General features: G+C 38.6%; 1 protein-coding gene across 1 annotated transcript in view; it reads left to right on the top strand.

The window, feature by feature from the left end:
• Nucleotides 1-17,572, top strand: part of LOC134744170 (phospholipid-transporting ATPase ABCA1-like) — a 42,320-nt gene extending 24,748 nt beyond the window's left edge. The window contains exons 16-31 of the mRNA XM_063677880.1: nucleotides 5,094-5,191; nucleotides 5,295-5,686; nucleotides 6,566-6,775; nucleotides 8,078-8,182; nucleotides 8,338-8,513; nucleotides 9,190-9,311; nucleotides 9,542-9,665; nucleotides 10,819-10,940; nucleotides 11,683-11,807; nucleotides 12,081-12,252; nucleotides 12,490-12,651; nucleotides 14,493-14,650; nucleotides 14,998-15,094; nucleotides 16,115-16,306; nucleotides 16,557-16,659; nucleotides 16,998-17,572. Coding sequence (XP_063533950.1) covers nucleotides 5,094-5,191; nucleotides 5,295-5,686; nucleotides 6,566-6,775; nucleotides 8,078-8,182; nucleotides 8,338-8,513; nucleotides 9,190-9,311; nucleotides 9,542-9,665; nucleotides 10,819-10,940; nucleotides 11,683-11,807; nucleotides 12,081-12,252; nucleotides 12,490-12,651; nucleotides 14,493-14,650; nucleotides 14,998-15,094; nucleotides 16,115-16,306; nucleotides 16,557-16,659; nucleotides 16,998-17,190 — 2,551 coding nt within the window. The 3' untranslated portion in view covers nucleotides 17,191-17,572. The remainder of the gene's footprint in view (nucleotides 1-5,093; nucleotides 5,192-5,294; nucleotides 5,687-6,565; nucleotides 6,776-8,077; nucleotides 8,183-8,337; nucleotides 8,514-9,189; nucleotides 9,312-9,541; nucleotides 9,666-10,818; nucleotides 10,941-11,682; nucleotides 11,808-12,080; nucleotides 12,253-12,489; nucleotides 12,652-14,492; nucleotides 14,651-14,997; nucleotides 15,095-16,114; nucleotides 16,307-16,556; nucleotides 16,660-16,997) is intronic.
• The last annotated feature ends 4,055 nt before the right edge of the window (nucleotides 17,573-21,627 follow it).

The following is a 21,627-nucleotide window of genomic DNA, read 5'->3' as shown; positions in this document are numbered from 1 at the left end:
ACACAGGCAAATTTTGCTTACCGGGCAGCACTATCCCCTACTTATAGACACCTGTATATTTTACGAAAATAAATATTTTTTAATAAAAAAAAAAAAACTACATACAATTTAATTAATTATTTGATAACATGTCAACCCATACAAAAAAACAAATACTTAACTAACTAAAAAAAAAAACAACGATATTACTTATTCTGTGGCATTGGTGCCACTGCCACTACGTTATTCCTTTTATTGAAAATCTTTTATGGTTTTAACGCGCGGCAAGGGAGTTCTCACGCCAGTCTAACTAAAGTTTTTGACCATATACCAAATCTAGAGAAGTCATTGAACATGTCTTTTTATACATACAAACGTTAACGTTAATTAAGTAATTAATAGAATAAATAAACAAATTAATGATGGCAAATACCTGCAATGCATGCGGTGAACAAATCAGTTCGTGTAAGTTTATGACATGTTCCAAATGCACAGAAATATATGACTTGATCTGTGTTCAAATACCGGATGTGGTGTTCAATGGCCTGAGGCAGGAAGAGAAGGATGAGTGGTTGTGTCCTTGTTGTAAATCGGCCCGTCCAAGGGGAGACAATAGTCATACCCCGGTTCGTGGCCGCGACTCCATCGATGGCTACGCGGCAAGTGATAGTGTCACCATGTCCCGGGGCTCTCGCCCAACCCTCCCGTTGCTGCCACCTTCTCCATTGACTAAAAATGAAGACATTTCCGTTTGCTCTGCACTAGTCCTAGAAGTTCGTGAGTTGCGGAAAGAAGTACGGGACCTCAGTAATTTGAAACTTGAACTGCAAGAGCTAAAAGCACAAGTGATGGTTACATCTTTCCTGCAGAGTAAGGTTGAAGAATACGAGAAGAAAATTGCGGCGCAAGATCTTATCATAAGTGACCTTCAAAATAAAACTATGGCTTCGAAACCTAGTCCAAAGAGGGCCCGAAAGCAGAAGGCTAAAAAGCGGGGACAGGTAACAGAGGAAACTGTCATAATAGAAGAACCCGTGCCAGCAGGTTCAGGGGCGGGCATTGCAATAGGTGCAGCACTACCCGAGCGAGCTAAACCCTCACCTGAGAAGCCTACCAGCTGCCCATTGATATGTGTCCCACAGGAAGGTGTCAAAAATACTGACCTAGAAGGAGACTCTGTCCTGTTTTGTGACAAGGACAAGGTTGTTGGAGATAATCGGAAAGCAGACAACAGCGAGCGATCAAGAGTCAGTGGGGTCCTGCGAGGTATTGCTGCTCCTGGTGTAACTCCAATAGAAGCAGCAGAGAGATTAAGGTATATGCACTTATGCTATGTAAAGCAGGGTACTACTAAAGAGCAAGTGTTGCAGCATCTGAATATGGTATGCGGAGATGATAGTTGCAAAGTGGAAGAACTCAAGGCTCGTGGGAACTATGCTTCTTTTAAACTAGGCGTGCCGGAAAGTCTGTTTGAAAAGGTCATGGCTGAGGAAAACTGGGCGAAGGACATATGTATCAAGCCGTGGCGACAGATTTTTCGTCGCCAAAGCAAAAACAGCGAGAAGTAAATCAACGCAGAGTATTAGCTTCTACTACCAGAACGTACGCGGATTGAGGTCGAAAACTGATGTCTTCCATACTAACATGCTGCTGAGCTCATTCAGCGTCGTAGCACTAACTGAGACCTTCCTTGTCAGTTCGGTGAAGGACGCGGAGCTATTCTCCAAAGATTATATAGTGTTAAGGAAAGATCGACTAGGTGATGTGGGCTGGGGTGGTGTGTTGCTTGCTGTGCACAAAAGCTTATCTGTGCGTCGTCTGTCTAATATCGATGGTTTAAGTAACGACATGGAACTAGTTTCTGCTTTAGTCGGGGGTAAAGCGGTAAAATTTGTGTGTTGCGTGGTTTACCTCCCACCTAGTTATAGAGATGACCAATATTTGAAAGTTTTGACATGTTTAGAAAATGTAATTTGTAAATTCCCTGACCATGAAATTATTATTTTAGGTGATTTTAATTTGAATTCGTGTAGTGTAAATGTCCAGAATAATTTTAAATGTTTTATGGAATTTTGTCAACTGTATCAACATAATAATGTGTGTAATGGGCATGATGGTATGCTAGACCTGGTTTTGAGCGGCTTTACCCCAGAGACTGAGAGAGTGAGCGTTTGCGGCGAAGTCGATGCGTTTGTACCGGCTGATACGTACCACCCACCCCTTGAGGTATTGGTAAAGTTTCAACGTGTTGGTATGCGTTCCCCGACCTTGCAGCCTCGTCCTCCTGTTTCGGGTCCTAAATGGAACTTTCGTAAGGCTGATCTTAGAGTGCTTTATAGCGCTATATCGGATATTGATTGGGGTGATGTGCTCACTGAGAACTGTTCTGGCACTGCCGCTGAATTATTTTACGCCAAATTGAAAAATTGTATCGACAGTAATGTCCCCCTCAAAAAACCTGCATCTGGAAATAGATATTGTTATCCTACCTGGTTTACTGCAGATATTATTAAAAACATCAAGTTTAAGCATTTCCACTTAAAAAGGTACAGAGAGAAAGGAGAGCTTTTTAATCTGGAAATGTTTAGATACTATAGGACGCATGTAAAGACTTTGATTGAAAGTGCGTTCTGACATTACATACGCAGTATTGAGAGAGACATTACTGACGATCCTAGTAAATTTTGGAAATTTGTTGACAGTAAAAGGAAGGATAGACGATGTGACACCGAGTTTGTGTACAAAGGGAAGACTGTGATGGGACAAGAAGCGACAGACTCTTTTGCTGAATACTTCGCCTCAGTATTTCAGGGGGATGTTCCACTCTTGAATGCTAAGTTGGCGGCGCAAAGTTGTTCCGGCCTTCCAGTTAGTAGTGCACGCGTGGCAGTGGAAAAGATAGATGCTGCAGACCTTCGTAAAGCAGCAAAAGATTTAAAAGCACGAGCTTCTGCTGGACCTGATGACATACCATCTTTTCTGGTAAAAGACTGTATTTCAGTTCTCGAGGCAGCACTTTTACACATTTTTAACTTAAGTCTGAAAAATGGGGAGTATCCAGCATGTTGGAAGGTCTCGAGGGTGACTCCTGTTCCTAAGAGCGGCACCGGTCGTGATGTGTCCAATTTCAGACCTATAGCTGTGCTACCAGGTTTCGCCAAGTTATTTGAGTCCATAATAGAAAGCCGCATCAGCCTTCAGATACAATGTTGGTTAGGTGACAGTCAGCACGGATTTCGTCGTGCACGGTCTACTGTCACTAACCATGTGAACTTTGTGGACCACGTCAGAGATGAACTGGATGCAGGTCGGCAGGTGGATGCGGCTTATTTCGACTTCAAAAAGGCATTTGATCTGGTAGACAACGATATCCTGCTTCAAAAATGCAGTGCCCTGGGTTTTACGCCGCACCTACTGAACTTTCTATCTAGTTACCTTCGTGACAGAAACCAGTATGTTGAATGGGGTGGATATAGTTCAAGGCCCTTTTTCACTCGGTCCGGCGTGAGTCAGGGTAGCACTCTTGGCCCAACATTATTTACGATAATGATAAATGACTTGCCGAGGGTGGTACACACTGCTGGCTGTTTGTTGTTCGCTGATGACTTGAAACTGTATCTGGGAGCAGGAGACAAGTCTGATCTAGAAGATCTCCAGAGGGACATTGACGCGGTGACCGAGTGGAGTGAGAACAATAAGCTGCATTTTAACACCTCCAAATGTAAAGTTATTACTTTCTCGAGAATTCGGTCACCTCACATTAAACAATATCACATTAAAGACGCAGTGATGGATCGCGTTGATGAGATAACTGACCTGGGGCTGACCTTGGACTCGAGACTTGACTTTAGGACGCACGTTACCAACATCTGTAAGCAGGCGAATAAGGTCCTGGGGTTTGTCATGAGGGTATCTAGCCAGTTTCGTGACACTCGTGTTTTGCAGCTGCTATACAACGCCTATGTTCGCAGCAAACTTGAATTTGGCGCTTGTGTCTGGGATCCACACGAAAGCAAGTATACCCTCATGATAGAAAAAATCCAGAGGAAATTTGCTAGATTTCTGTATAGGAAAAAGTTTGGATATTATCCTTATTTGTATCCATCACTGTTTGTCAGTGGTATGGTCGGGATGGATACATTAGAGTTGCGGCGGAAGTTGTTACTGATGGTACATTACTATAAGCTACTTCGCAACCAAGTCGCGAATCCATCTACACTGTCTAGAATAGGTCTATCGGTGCCGCCCCCTCGCCGTTGCCCAGCGGCAGGGGAGGGTGGGGCGGTGGTTTCGCGGCGGCGCCGGCGTCTGTTCGCGTGCCCGGGCTCGGTGAGGCGCACGCGCTGGGCTGCAAACGCTCCCTCTGCAAGAGCTATCGCTCTGTTAAATGATATGTCTCTGCGATTACCTGACGTTGACATTTTTTATCATGCGTCTTACCCAGTTATCAAAGGCATTTATGAATTTTTGAATTTAATTTAATTGATAATTATTTATTTACTTTACTGACATAATATTATATAATTGAATTTGTTTCTCTTTTTTTTTTTTTTTTGTAATTTTGACATGTAATTTTATAGTGTAAGTGTAACATACCATGTATGATATAATAACATGTAAGCGCCTTGGTTATAGACTGTAAGCTTATTTGTAAATAAATAAAATGAAATGAAATGAAATGAAATATCCTGTAGATATGTAATTCCCATGTGCAACTTCATATCACTTATCAAAAGAATACCTACTCATTTAAATTAATTTTGAATAAAGCCGAAATGTCTGCGTACGATACCATAATGCTAAGATTAAAGTTAAACGGGACAAGTGCGAGTCACACTCGCCACCGAGGGTACCGTACTTTTTAGTATGTGTTGTTATACCGGCAACAGAAATACATCATCTGTGAAAATTTCAACTGTCTAGCTATCACGGTTCATGAAGAGGTACAGCCTGGTGACAGACGCACAGTGGAGTCTTAGCAATAGGGTCCTCTTTTTACCCTTTGGGTACGGAACCCTAATAAAAGTGAAGCTCCACTCTGAATGTGAAGTGAAAGTTAAACTCTTCTTTTTTCATTAATTTCTAATAATACTCATTTATTTAAATAACTTTAGAGTGGGAGCGGAAAAAGCAGACGGAAGTTCATCTATTGATCTAAGGAACATGCATAATGACCACGCTATAGTACCCATGGGCAAACACTATCAAAACAGTAAGTCTGCGAAATCATTGATACTCTCACTGCTTTTACTTATCGGCGCTTACTTTGAATTGTTATTCAGTGAAATAACTTTAACCATGACTCATTATTTCAGATTTAGATACAGAACCGATACAGAAAGAGCGAGGATTCAAATTGCTCAAAAACCACATAAAGGCTATGTTTCTTAAGCTAGCATACAATTCGACCAGGAATAAACTTGTAATGTTCATACAAATTGTATCACCAATCATCAACATATGTTTATCAGTAATTATAGCGAGATCCTGGAACTTTATTCGTTCCTTGCCTCCTTTGACACTTAGTTTGGAAAGTGGGTTTAAGAAAACGCAGACTCTAATATCGTTCAGTGCTGACATGGAAGCTGGTAGTATGGGCCAAAAGTTTCTGAACGCGTATAAAGATTACTTCAAGCAATCGAAGTACCCTGGCATGTCGTATAATGACATCGCAACGATGGATATGGGACGTCACTATCTGAAGCTGGTATGTCTTGTCGTTAGATTTAAACGATTCTTTAAATGCACGCGTCTTCATAATTATTTTCATTCCGGATGTAGGATGTAAGAACAATGCGTCGACTCTGGGTCCAGATACAGATAAAAGCATATTAATTGCACCATCATTGCGTACTCTTCACTCCACTAATCGATACATTTCGATGTAAGCGTGTGCATTTTTAGATTGGTTTAACTCTATTTGTAATGTCAATGATCTACTCTTTTTACTATGTTGGACATAATGCCAAAAGAAAGAGAGCATTAGTGCAAACCATATAGGTACTAGAACGTTATCATATTCACTGCTAGCGACCCGATACACGGGTTCTCTGTTCATACGCGCTTTTCGCTACAAACCCACGTAATCGGCTATGAGCGTAGCGCGTAGCTCACGCTGGCAGCGAATGCGTTGTTTATAGAGCATAAAAACATTGTTATAACAATTTAATGTAAACATTTTGCTGTTTCTGGATTTATTTCCAATGAATTTGGTCTAAGATATTAATAACAATAATACATTAGGTACGAGAGATCCTCACAGCTCGTAACAACTGGGATCAAAGTCTTAACGACCTAACTGAAGACCAGGAGAGCGTCTCCTGGGGCCTATTTCTCGAACGATATTAGACTAATATAATATTATTAGTCCACGAACTGTCAAATCGTATGGGTTGTCATGACAACACTAATAATATTAGACTAATATCGTTCGAGAAATGGGCCCCCGGCCTTCCATTTGATGACCTCAGCTAACGTTACTTAGAAATGAAACTCCATTATACTTAACTTTCGAGAACAAAAGAGACAACTTTTATTATTTTCCCATTAATAAAATTGTAAAAGATTAACGGTTACTGTTTTTCAGAGTAGAGAGGGCCCCGAGCGCGTTCACTACGAGAACGTCATAGGCGCGACGTTCGAGCCCGACTCCATCACGTGCTGGTTCAGTAACTACGGGTACCACGACTCGGCCATCTCACTCGCACACGTGGATGATGCTATGATGCGTGCTGCTTTACCCGGGAGCTCTTTGAAAATCGTCAACCATCCGTTACCGTATAGCATTGAGAATCTTGTAAGTTGATGACACTCGTAATTTTTGGAAATATAATCGAATAACGGCCTGTTGCACTAACTACAATTGACTGACTGATCATCATCAATAGGGATGTCGACATGAATCGCGAATATATAACATGTCATGTTTTTACCATAGCAAGGAATATTAGAATGCTGAAAATCATGTTTTGTAAGTGTAAATATGCGTAACAAATTAATTAAAAATAATTAAATATATTTAAAATAATGCCAAGTATCACGTGACTACAAACGCCAATCGGAGCGCGTTACGTCACGGTGTGAAAAAGTCCCACAGAAAAGTTGTCAAACCTGACCGTAATCCATACTTCACTACCAAAGAGTTAGGATGTTCAAAAACTGTATGTACTTATTTTTTATTTCGCCATTAGACATTTATTACGTACAAAAAATATTATTACACGATTCAAATTATATATTTATTTGTTATTAGTTATTACATAAATAAAATGTTATATAATACGATAGATATTTCTCTAAAAATCTTTTTAATTATTTGTCTGAATGGAACTATAATTGCCACGTTGGCTGTCGGAAACAGAAAAAATAAAACTTATAAAGTAAAACCGGCGCCCACTATTTGCGCTCAAAATTTAGTTGTTCAGTCAAACAAATAATTGAAACCGTAAGTTTTTTTTTATGAAATCAGTTATTGTCATTAATTTTCACACTTCGCACTCGCCATGAAATGTACTATTTTAATCAAAAGGCGATTACGAATAACTACCTACTCTAGTGTAATTGCTGTTATTTTACACATAATAATAATGTTATGGCAGGTGTCCAAAACTCTTAGCAATAGCCCAGTCTTATAGTCCACCCAAATTTAAGCCATAGACCAGTATACTGTTCACTTTTTCTACAATAGTCCCAATGCCTGCTGCGACCGGTTCATGGGTGTCTATTGTTGCGCCCGTGAACGGGTTCCAGCAGGCGTTCTACATGACATTAAAGCTCTCCAAGGGGAGGCCCCTTGTGTATGTTGGATCTATATCCCCACGCAAGCCTATCAAAAGACCGGGATTTATAGGCCCGTGAAATCCGAGGAGATACAAATAATAAAAATATATTCTTTATTGTGCATAATTAAAACAAATTTAGATACATTATAATTAACATAGCGAACTAAGCAACAACAGGCGGTCTTATCGCTAAAAAGCGATCTCTTCCAGACAACCTTCAGGTAGTAGAATTTACCGTATGGAAGAAATAAATAGGCACATAGGCACTACATAACACTTCGACTTTGTATTAAAGTTTCCTATTTTAATTGTTACAGCTGAGAGTGATGGCCACTGGTGGGACCATGGGTTTTCAATTTGCATTCAACATGGGATTTTGTATGGCATTCGTTGCATCGTTTCTGGTGCTCTTTGTGATTAAGGTAAGTCACCTACCTACCTCCTATCCTAAATCGAAATCGAAAATAAGTAAAATGATGTGTTTTATCTAGTTTTTATCACGTGATATATGCGACCACATTAAATAGCCAATTTATGCTGATAGAAATACTTATTAAATATTATTCTGAAATACCAGGAGCGCATAAGTGGCGCGAAGCTGCTCCAGCGCGTCTCGGGCGTGCGGCCGGCCGTGCTGTGGGTCTGCGCTTTGGTATGGGAGTGGATATGGTTACTGACCATCCATCTCACCATCATCATCACTCTGGCGTGCTTCCAGGAGGTTACGCTGTCTACGCCAGATGAACTAGGCAAGTGATGTGGGTGGTAGACTGGTGGGTGGGTTATCGCAATAAATTGAAAATTTAAAAATAATATGGGAATAATAAAAAAATACAAGACCATAGTTTCAAAATTAAAGTTTTTATTAAGCATCCATAAGGGAAAAAAATAATGGCACCATTCGATTCCTTACATTTTACTAAAAATAATATTGTATAGCAACAACACCTAAACATAAATGCAATATTTTACCGACAAAATCGCAATTTTCTTGTTTTCCATCGAAACGGCTTCTAAGCAATAGCGACGTTTGTATTGCCATTTTAGAATAGAATAGAATAGAAATAATTTATTCGTTAGCACACAAAAATAGAGAATTATACAAAACAGAAAAACATAAAAAAAGCGTGCGTTTTGCTATTAGGAGCGTTTCGTCAGTAAAGTGCATAAGTGGGTGCCAGACTTTGAGTCTGACTATCATTTGTGACTTTGGTATTGCTTTAAGGCAATGGGTCCCTTACAGACATTTCATCCTCAAAACAAAATTAACAAAAATTTGTCAACTACCCTATTGCGGTCAAAGGCACGGTCAATCTTAACTTAGAATAAAAGTTTGCTATTACAATAAAAAATGTTGCTTTAAAAACCTATGTAAACATTGATATTGGCAATTTTATTATTGTTATATTTTTTGTCTAATTGCAGGGAGAGTGCTGTTAGTTCTCATGGTATTTTCGCTAGGAATTATACCTCTACACTTTGCAGCGTCTTTCTGCTTCGACGCGGCCGCTACAGGGTTTTCAAAAATGTGCTTCTTTAATGTATTCACGGGTAAATAAATCTGTTCATATTTTGTTAACTCCGTACTTTATTTTAAATATAAATAAGTTTCTGACAGCATCCATAATTTTGTTTCCTTTGTGTATCAAAGAAGCAGTGGCGGGGCGACCAAATGCATAGAAGGTTCAAATTAAATTAAAATTATACTTAATACCTTATCTGCTATAATCGCCCTCTCTTACCCTAGTCAAACCTTTATGCTTAATCAAAACGTATTTCAGGATGCATGCCTTTCCTCATAACGGAGGTGCTGAGACTGCCAGAAGTGGGGAGCCCCTTCTATGCCAACTTGTTTGATTGGATATTCTCCGTGCTGCCACTTTACTGCTTATGTAGAAGCCTGAGGTAAATATCTTTTTTTTTTATCATCAGCGTTTCCGGTGTTTGTTTTGTTGTTAACCTTTTTGATGCCAATGATGGATATTTCCGCATCGTAGGTCCAACGCCGAAGACGGATTAATCCGTCACAGACCACAGAGCAACATCGACGTACGCGCATATGCGTAAAGTTCAATTTCAGTTTTGACACTTCGGTGACGTGGCGTCTGAGTGACAGCTTATGTGTTTGACACGGCGTCGAAGAGGTTAAACTGAAAAAATAGGCGTAAGGTTTTCGAATAAGTTAGTTCTTTTTTTTTGTTCCAATCACGACTTCGTATTTAGAGACCGCACGCGATCCGGCCATTAACCACAATATTGAAAATGGCGGTCACTAGCTTAATTTTGACCGCAATGGATATGTAGCCAAGACACATCTGTCAAATCCTGACCATTTTTCTGTTCACTATTAATTGGATCTATTTGTAGTCTAAAACAATTTGGATGTGTGTCTAAATCCTCACGACTATGGACTTGAACCATATTGCCCCTTGCATCCACTTGAGGTTTTTTTTTCCGTCTTCTTATTTTATTAGAATAAATAAGAAATAAATATGATTATTTACTTAATAAATAGTATTTGTATTGTATTATATCTTTCCAAATGTAATGTTTTACATTTATCAATCAACATTATAGGTATTTTTTTCCAGCAATAGTGAACATGGTTCGTTAGAAATCCTGTTGTATGGCAATATTTTTTTTAGGGTTCCGTACCCAAAGGGTAAAAATGGGACCCTATTACTAAGACTCCGCTGTCCGTATGTCCGTCTGTCTGTCCGTCTGGCACCAGGCTGTATCTCATGAATCATGAACCGTGATAGCTAGACAGTTAAAATTTTCACAGATGGTGTATTTCTGTTGCCGCTATAACAACAAATACTAAAAACAGAATAATATAAATATTTAAATGGGGCTTACATACAACAAACGTGACTTTTTTGCTGTTTTTTCCGTAATGGTACGGAACCCTTCGTGCGCGAGTCCGACTAGCACTTGGCCGGTTTTTTCCGTAATGGTACGGAACCCTTCGTGCGCGAGTCCGACTCGCACTTGGCCGGTTTTTTTCCATAAATACGTCCATGTGTGTTGCTGGCATTAAAGTTTGTTTTATTTCCAGAGACATGAGCGTGTCAGGGTTCGCACTGACGGCGTGCGACGCGCTCTGCGACCAATTCGTGAACATAGACAACTGCACGAGACATACCTTATGCAGCAAGTTGAATATCAGCGTGTGTTGTAGTAAGTTCTAATGTTTTGACCTTTTGAACGAGCCCTAGTATACCTTTGCCGTCTGAGCTCCTGAAAATAGTGCCAATAAAGCGTCAGTAGAGTATACAAGACTTAATCTTTTACTGCCACAGAAGCCTTGAGTCTTTAAGACTCGACTGAGGCTTAACTCAGCACTGTCTGAAAATAAAATAACTTGATTTGTGCTAGCACTAGCACATTCTTGGACGCAGTGGACTACTGCCTTTATCTGTCTTATTATATTGCGCGGCAAAAATAAAAAGTTTATACACCTTTTTAAAAGTTGGGGAAATGCGTTTATGTATGTCACCTGGTACGGGGGAACCAGGAGGGATGACGGACGAACAATTGGTCTTAAACCACCAACGAATGCCGACTCCGCTTTGTAGTGAAGCGCCGCGGGGTCGCTATCAATCAGCATTCGACCGCGTGAGGTTAAACTCACCCGCCGCTGCCCCTAAAATAGATTCTATATAACATCATCATAAGCAGAAGAAAATGTGGTTTGGTGATGACAATACATTTGCAGCGTCCCTTAAGCTCTAAACATAACATAGAAACTACGTTAAAATTTCAACATTGTAACATATAGTAAGTTCAAAATTTGAAAGATGTTACGGGTTTCAAGTGTAAAAACTCTTTAATTCAAAGAAGTGGTAACGAGGTGGTACGGTCAGCTAGGCTGAATACTAGTTTACTACCGTCTTAGTATAAATATATTGCTTGTTTTCAGTTGAAGACTACCCATTTTTGGACTGGGCCGAGCCCGGAGTCGGTCGATATCTGTTCATGATGGCCTTCGTGGGAGTGTTCGTCTTCACCATTATGCTTCTTAAGGAATACGAAGTGATTAACAAGGTCAGTGCGTTATCCTCTTAGAATAGCTGTTTTAACCCTTTCGGGGTAACTTAAAATGTGCCAACTTTGCTCACCGATTTAAAGTAGACCATCACTACTATCATGTTGTAACACTTACATGAGGACAATGAGGTGATGGTATAGTTCTCTTATTATATAAATTTGTCGAAGCAAAATTACCCAGTAGGGAGTAAAGTAGGTAGGCGCATTTTACGGTAATTTCCCACAGACACCCAAGCTGGGGAAAGCTATAATTTATTCCATTCATTGCAGGTATTCTATAAGACGAGCCCACCACCGCCGCCGCCCGACGACAATGAAGACGAAGACGTCAAGCGCGAGCGGGCGTACGTTCACTCGCCCATCTCGGGCCGGGACAGTCTCATCTGCAGAGATCTCACTAAATATTACGGCGATTTCCTCGCCGTCAATAGGCTCTGCCTTTGTGAGTAACTGAATACATGCCACAATCCATCATAAAATTACTTGAAATATAGATTGTTCTTGTCTATGGTCACAGTTTTCTGTCAGATGCGATTGACAGTTTAAGATGTAATGTCTAAGAAATCAGCCGATTCAATCCAATTTCAAGAAATAAATAATTATTTTTATGTAATTAATTTATTTATTGTATAATTGAAATTGACAATTCTACGTAATTTGTTCTATTTCTCTATTTCAGCCGTACACAAAGCAGAATGCTTCGGGCTACTCGGGAACAACGGCGCTGGCAAAACCACCACGTTCCGAATGCTCACCGGCGACGTCAGGATCTCCAGCGGAGACGCCTTCGTGCTCGGGCTATCCATCAAGACTCAGTTGCAACAAGTCTACAGACAGATAGGTATTTGTTGATGTTACTAATATCAAAGAGGATATAATAAGATAGAGCGGTACTGTCATAGTAAATTTTGTAACCACTGTAAATTCACTGCCATCTATCGACACACCTTAAAACTAAAAATGAAGATTTATAAAACTACGATAAAATGTATTTAAATATGGATAAATGATTTTTTTTATTTGCATAAATTATTTTTATGATTTTGACCCATGTTCTTTCACTGATATGCGTTAAAATTGTTAAATAACAAACGAAACCGTCAACGCCATCTATACGACAGTAGGCCAAAGCGCCCTCTGATCGAGAATCAAATTTTCTTGATTTTCGAGGCACGTTTTTTCCTTAGACTGTTATCCATCTATTACGGAGTTATCTTTGCTAATATGTAGTGAATATTCCTTTACCTTCACGGAAACTTGGAAACACACGAACGTGTACAAAAAGTACTGAGATTGACTGAAGTAGCATGACAAATACCAACGTTTCCGAGAAAATACGATGGCAAAGGATTGTCCACTACACCTGCACAGCTATGATAGTCTTCACGTGGAAACTGAATGATCTTACGCGACGACCGATTAACATCTCTCCGGCGTAAAATCGCATTATCCAAATCAAGTTTATCAAAATAAACAAATAAAATAAGTAAAAATAAAAAATTTAAAGTAATTTTCTCAAAAATGGACGGCAAAGTCGACTTTGCCGGTTAAAAAGTAAGTCGCGAAGTGCGTTGTTTATGGTCAGTCAAAAAATTAAAAAGTTAAAAACATTGCAGTCTCGATTTCGGGACTGCAATGTTGCATACAAATTCCATTATTTGTCGAGTTCCAACCTTTTTAAAAGTTGATGTGGCCATATCAAATGTAGGCATAGGTCCATTAAACAGCCAAACAGATGATCAGTACTTATTATTATAATGTTGGTACCGCGACTATGTAGGTGTCTCAAATAGGTTGGCGTATTTTCAGCAGAAAAATACATTTTTAATTTTAAAAAAAACGGCGGCAAAGCCGATCTTATTACTTTTTTCTGTGAAAGTATATGTATACATAAGAACGTTGCTTCTGTAAAATATTTCTATTATATTTGTATTTATTGCGCCATTTTTGAAAAAAGCACTATATATATGACTCGGCTGGAAGGCTACTTGCTGGCTTCGGATTCAATTAAACGGACTCCCGAGGTCGTCCGTTTAAAATGAATCCTCAGCCAGCAAGTGGCTACTTCCGAGACTCGACAATAATGTACTATTATTGTCTCAGTAAAAAAAAAACAGTAGTAGGTACAATAAGCTTAAATTACAGCAGTATACAATTACATATTAGGAACTAACTATATATATGACATTTAGAATTATAGTTAACATATAAATGCTGCGTGCGACAATAGGCAATTGCAGTGTATTATAAAGTTAATATTCCTTATTTGCCTACTTTCAATTATTATAATATGTTTTTTCTAGTTAAGCGCTGGTGGCCTAGCGGTAAGAGCGTGCGACTTGCAATCCGGGGGTCGCGCGGGTTCAAACCCCGGCTCGTACCAATGAATTTTTCGAAACTTATGTACTAAATATCATTTGATATTTACCAGTCGCTTTTCGGTGAAGGAAAACATCGTGAGAAAACCGGACTAATCCCAATAAGGCCTAGTTTACCCTCTGGGTTGGAAGGTCAGATGGCAGTCGCTTTCGTAAAAACTAGTGTCTACGCAAATTTCTGGAATTAGTTGCCAAGCGGACCCCAGGCCCATGAGCTGTGGCAAAATGCCGAGAAAAATGAGGAAGATGATGGTGATGAGGTTTTCAGTTGACTCCCTTAATAGCACAATGTTTTATTTCCCAGCATACTGCCCTCAGTTCGACGCGCTGCTAGACAATCTGACCGCGCGCGAAAACTTGCAGATATTCTGTCTCCTGCGCGGGATCCCCACGAGGCTGGGCTCCGACCGCGCGTGGCAGCTCGCCAACGCGCTAGGGTTCGCTAAACATTACGATAAACAGGTTTGTGTACACTTAAAGACTAACCCCCTTATTCATAAAACTTAGCAGCCTCATTTAAATTTTGTCTGTTTCTAACAAACAGAAATGTCAAAATGACGGATAGGGACAAACTGTTCCTGCGCATTTCTTCCAATTGATTGATTATAATTATTTCGGATCTTCTGGGTACCGATCTCTATTGATAAGTCTCAGATGTTTTTGAAATCGCTAAACGATTTTCTGAAGTTACAGTTAATGTACTTTTCACCACACACGGTGGTGCAAACAACCTTAATTTGTATTTAAGTGCTTGTCTTTGAATCTAATTCTTTGCGGCATGATAATAACCCAGGATTTTACTTTATCAGGTATATCAGTGCAGTGGAGGCACAAAAAGAAAGATCAGCACTGCAGTGGCACTTATGGGCGACTCACAGCTTCTTTTCTTAGACGAACCAACAACAGGTAAGCTCGATAGTATTTTTTTATCACAATATTAGTAAAAAAAATGTCGTTAATGTATTCTATAATATCCCTAAAATTTTATCCAAAAATGTGAGCAAAAAGCGTTTTTTTCCGATCTCAAGTCATCGTATACATTTGTAATATCAAATAGAAACAAATTGTAATTCTAAATAAAAACAAACTATTGCTCACGGGCGTAAACCAAATTAACATTGAATATAATTAATTAGTGCATGTATCTCATTAAGTGAAATGTAAATTTCTTTTGAGATCAATAAAAATCTTTAACCACATGTCACTGTAACGCGTAAAATGCCACGACATATCGAATTTATCAATTCATTCAATGACAATATCTACATGTACTGGTCGATTCACAAGAGCTGGCACGAATGGAATGAACGAGTGAATGTAAATATCTATGTGTGTATCACATTAACCATAACCAATAAAATGGTGGCTCTGACTGTATACCGATACAGGTGTGACTCATGCAATGAAAGTTTCGTTCATTCTATTCGTGCCAGCTTTCGTGAATTAACCTTGAAGTATACCGCTTTTGCTTTAATCCCCCGCATCTCAAGTTCCCACCGACCTGATATCGGGTATGTAAAAAAATCCAAATTCAATTATACATTTAAAACTAAGATCGTTTTTTGGCTGGCAAATTTAATCCGTGGGAAAAGGGAATATTACGCAAAACACTGCATAGAGGGCGTCACTAGCACATTCACAGGGCGTGCCGCGAAACACGAAAGTTCGGTTTCTGCTTCTCTATCACTATTGCATATTCGATCGATAGAGAGGCAGATAACGAAATTTCGATTTTCGCGTTTCGCGGGAGGCCACCTGTAAACAAACCGCCTCGATGCATCAATGTCATAGTGATAACTTGTCAAAAAACTAAGGCATAGTATGTATAAGTACTCTATGGTTTAGGATGTGCACTAGTGCTGCACTCTTGCGGCAAAACATTGCAGTAATATTCCGTATTGAGATTGTTGAGGTTGTTATTTACAGGCATGGACCCAGCCTCCAAACGTCTCGTGTGGTCGTGCATCAGCTCGGCGGTGGCGCGCGGGCGCAGCGTGGTGCTGACGTCGCACAGCATGGAGGAGTGCGAGGCGCTCTGCTCGCGGCTCACTGTCATGGTCAACGGCGGGCTGCATTGCTTGGGATCACTCCAGCACCTTAAGAGCAAGTTTTCGCAAGGTAAAATAGACTTTATTGGGTTGTCGTTAAGGTGCAGTATGTTCAGAAAACGAAGTTTTTAAAAAGACGTAGCGTTTTTTTGTATCACAATACGGCTGCCATAGATTTATATTTAATTATACGCAAGGGTCTCCCGCGATTTAATTTCATTGTTTTTACCTATCATGCGTCCGTAAATCTTTGAATTATTCTCAAACAATAGATGATGTGTAATAATACTAATAATTATAACATGAGTTTCTGGTAACAGGGTATACACTCGTGGTGAAGTGTCAAGCTGGGCAACAAAGGAACGCCGACTTGGAAAACATCAATACCGTAATATTAGAACGTTTCAACGATATAACTCTTGTGTAAGTATTTATATCCTAGTCTTATGAAACGATTACAATGCTAGTAAAGTAAATATTAAGTCCATTTTCTTGCTCGCCAACTGCAAACTTATGATATTTTGATATGATTCATATTCATACTGCACCACTTGTTCAAATTACACTTAGTTTGGCAAGAGTCGCTTGTCAGAGAATTATACCGTATTTTTCTTATGCTAGTATTAACCCAAAAGAAAGGGACGAGTTTCTGATAAATAATTTACGGTACATTTTGCATTCCATATTCATTGAGAATTTTGAGATGCCGCTAATTGGCTTAAGCAGGGCAGTATTACTGACAAAATGTTTCGTGTTCACAGAGAATCGTACCTAGGCATCAACACGTACTACATCAAGGACCCGGGCCTGCCGTGGTGGCAAGTGTTCCACGCGATGGAGGAGCTGCGCTCGCAGCTCCCCATGGAGGACTACTCCGTCACGCAGACCTCTCTCGAACAGGTGTTCCTTAAGTTCACTATGTCAGAGTCCAGTACTAAATACAAGGGCGGGTAAGGACAGCTTATGTATTTGAAACCAAAAGTAATTTTTGAGTACGACAGCCAAATGATTAACCCTTAAGTTCATAGCGGCAACGTACTTGCCATCATGCTTAAAACAAAAACGCATGTCTACAATAAGAATTATAGTTCGAAATCGAATGACTAGAAAGGAATGTCAAATGGATTAAGGGTTAAGAAATTCTGTTACGACCGTACGGAAATATAACATGCATAAAGTGGAGCGTAGGCCTGGTTGTATCAGAATTTTATCGTACATTTCGCGGCTAAAGTTGTCAAGCCCTAACATATAACATAAGGTCTCACTAGAGTTATAGCGTCGAACAGTACCTGCTTTCTCAACTGTCTAACGATATTTAGCTCCACTTGCTATTAGTGTCCTTATTTGTCCTAATTTAAATGTCCAAATTTGGTGAAAGGAATCTCTAGCTACTCGCGCGCAGTTTTTTGTACGATATTTTACTTAACGAAGTTTGACTTGCGATACCTAATTACCTACGTATTTATACTGATTAATGTAGGTACGTTACGGGTAAAACCACAAATCTTGCCAAAAACTGTATATGACCAACGTTTACAGGCAAAGTTGAAAACAAAGTTTGTTATATAAAGTGATTAAAACATGACATACAAACATAGGTTAAGAATTAAGATATTATATAAAGAGGAAACGATATGTATTGATAGTTTCGAGTTACCTATTAAATGTACTTAAATTTGAAATGGCTGCTTAAGATGACGTTGATGAGTTTATCGAATCGAGCATACCTTTTGTAATTATGTAGACTTTACTATTTGCCTAAATGGTTAGGTACTTACTTATATGAAAACCTACTCGTAAATATCGCTCAGAAAAATAATCGATCGAAAATACCACAAATCGACCTGAGTGAGTCGCATCTCGCCTTATCGGTAGAACTTATGATTAAAACTACATGGGTATTCAGTATTCATGTTACCGTAAAAACCCGTTTTGAGTGAAAACGCGTTTTCCCTAGTTAAAACTAGTGAAGTTTTCCGTATCGCCTCAATGAAAACGCACTCTCACTAGTTAAACTAGTTTTTCGAGATAGGTGAAAACTAATTTTAACTGGAATTTTTCAGTCAAAACTAGTTTTCGCAAAGTGCCTTGGTAAATACTAGTTTTGTTTTCACTGAGGGGTTTACGGAAAACTAGTTTTAAGAAGGGAAAACGCGTTTTCAATAAAAACGGGTTTTTACGTGACATATAATAATGTATACTTGTATATATAATGTGTTTAGACAATCGTACCGTTATCGTTATGTTTTATAATGCCTTACCAGTGTTTTTAAAACATACCAGAGACGATAGATAATAAACACTGCCAATCTTGTCAAGTTGCGTTCCTCTTCAATGTAGATGGCGCCACTTTAATTTTGTCAACCCTTTTTCAGGCATAGTACGATTTATCGACCACATACGCGCAAATAGAATTTCAGCTTTAACATTGCGATTTAAGGTCTCAAATTAGATTGCACTTTCGAGAAATTTGACTTGTCTTCAAATGAATCATCAAAGCTGGATTAATTGTAATAAATATTTGGATTTGTGTTTTTTGGGAAAACCATGTAGATTGGTGCGGCCTGGAAAAGGGTTAAATAAAATTCATATACAATGATCAACAAAATATAACACTTAAAAATGTATAGACGTAATTAGTAATACGAAACCTCAAGAGTAATTTTCTCGAAAAGAAATATTATTTTTTATTGATTTATTTATAATGCTACGTGCAAAGTACGTGGGTAGTGGGGAAAATACAAACGACAACAACGCCCGGGATGGAAAAAATGAAAACTTTTTTATGAAATGACATCAGGGAGGGGAAGAGAATACCCACTAACATCCCCTGCGGCGTTGCCCGCTCTACCGTTGTTGGGAGACGCCACGGGGTCGCAGACCATTCCACCGTGTCGTCCCCCCGGCTGCCCTGGTTAGAATTCCGGGGGCACCCTCGTTCCAAAGGAGGGAAGCATCGGCAACGCACTGAACCTTCCCCCAGACGTGTAAGGCCCTATATTGTGGATCCCCATCCCACAGGCCCTACTAGGGGAGTAGGCGATTAATATATTGTAACCGCCTTCTCCCCAACCGTCTACACCGGAGCGGGTGCGCATTTGCTCGCTCCTCGCGCTCCCGTTCCGCTACCTCCTTAATGTCAGATAACCTAAGTTTTCCATACCCGGCAGTGCGGCACCAGTCATCCTTGAACTCATGTCATGTTACATTTCATCATAATAAAATTGGAAAGCTGTGCGAGACTGGGACATTTCTAAATATACTATTTAGAAGGGGAAGCAAAGTTTTTATATTGATTAGCAGACTTTATTATTTAATCCTTCTCATTGCTTAGAACTTAATTTAAGAATCTCTCTTGATCTTACTTTTTAAATTATAAGATTCACTTCAACTACGAGTACACGTGTGATTTATTGTGATGGAAATTTTGATTATTATATTTTACAATTATATTAAGAAATATTTTTGATGTCCAAATACATAATATAATTATGTTATGTCCTACGAATATACTACGGCCTGAGCACAAACTTCAATATACACCAAATACTTCATACGTGAGAGAGGGGTGCATTTGCTAAAAGTGGACGCATCCCTTCCTCACGAGAATAGACGAGAATGTGACTTTTAGCCATACTGGAGTTTGTGCTCGGTTTTTACTAGTTATAGTTTGATATTTATTGTATGACCTCGGAAGGGACCGAGCAAAAAAGGGGCATAGGTTTTTCTACAACATTAAAAATATCATTAGGGTATGTCACCAAATTTTAAGTCTGACCTTTCTAGCAGAACATTTTGTAATAAATGTGATATTCTATTCTAAGCGTTTACCTAAATATGCTTGTTACAGTACTTCACCATGTACTTAAAATGTAGATAATAGTTTTAGATATAAATTATAATAAACGTAAATTAATTTATATTTAAAATTAGTACTTACTTGTGATTACCAACTTTTTTGATGTAAACGACCTGATTACCCAAAATAAATTTATAGTAATGCAGAAACTTATTGGTCTATGACCTATGAAATGAGATATTGTCGCCGTGTATTTTCTTATTCACTTGTCTTATTTGAAATCTAATATGTTCTATTTCTTTATACGATTAAATAATTCATAATGTGATTTAAGTACAATGTGATCTGTGAAAATGAATTAGGAATTTTGTTCTAGATACTGCCATGTTTTAGCCATAATTAACCAATTCCTTAATTTTTTATAATTGGTTACTTTAATATTTATTTATTTAACCATATCTAGCTATACCTAAGTACAAATTATTTTATTCAGATAAATTTGTCATATTATCAAAATACAAATTTATTATTTTTTATGCTTGCTCTGATGAAATTATAATAAAATAATTGATCTTACGACTAGATAAAAAAAACTGTTCTTGTTTTAGAGCGGCGTACCCGCTCAATCTGGATGTTTTATCTTGTCTTAAGTAAGAGCGAAACAAAAAGATGATACATTACTAAAGGATAAACGCACCCTGTTACCACAGTTTATGGAATGGCCTTAAAGATGCGCTTAACTCCTTTAGTTAGCTTGCTATACCAAACATTTCCAATTGCGTTGGCTTGGCTGTTCAAGTGTTCAGTAGAGGAAAAGTGGTGACAGGTGACCTGTGTAGACTTATCTAATAGGGTATTTTCCACATGTTGAATTTTATAACTAAATCTAGTTAAATAGATAGAAAATGAGCAATTTATCACAATAAATTGGAAACTTAAGAAATATATGGGTTTAATAAATAAATACATCAAATTGAAAAAAAAACCTTCCCAATAGGATAAAAATAATGGTACCATTCGATCCTTACATTTTATTTAAATAAAATTGTACTGCAACAATATACATAAACGCAATATTTCACCGACAAAATCGCAATTTCCTTGTTTTCAAACAAAAAGGAAAAAGGTATTGTCGGCTATTATTAACAGACTGTACGATTATTATATCGGTTATAACTTTTCTACGACAGACAATGTACCTTTAGCCTGAAAATTTCACATATAGTTGGCCAAGCAAATCTTGTTAATAGAAAAAGGCGGCAAATTTCAAAAATGTAGGCGCGAGGGGTTATCGCAGGGGGGGGACAGTCCCTTAGAGAGCCATTTATTCGAAAAAATAGCGTCATCTTTATTACTTAACTCGGAACTGGTTTTTTTATGTGGCATCCCCGCACCCATGTTGGCAACACTGTATCTGTTATTGACTTAAAAGTAAAACAATTTTGTTTCGTGCTCCTTTTTTTATATTTCAGCCATTTAAAATATTTTATTTCTATTACATTTGGGTCAATTTTTGAGTGGGCATTTTTTGCAAATTGAATGTGGGATAACACAATTGCTTATCAGCGTCCTTATGCTTGACTAAGTTTACA

Source organism: Cydia strobilella, chromosome 9 (genome assembly GCF_947568885.1).
Source record: "Cydia strobilella chromosome 9, ilCydStro3.1, whole genome shotgun sequence".
In the NCBI taxonomy this organism is placed as follows: domain Eukaryota; kingdom Metazoa; phylum Arthropoda; class Insecta; order Lepidoptera; family Tortricidae; genus Cydia; species Cydia strobilella.
The sequence above is the reverse complement of the archived record's forward strand: the minus strand, read 5'-3'. Positions and strand labels throughout refer to the sequence as shown.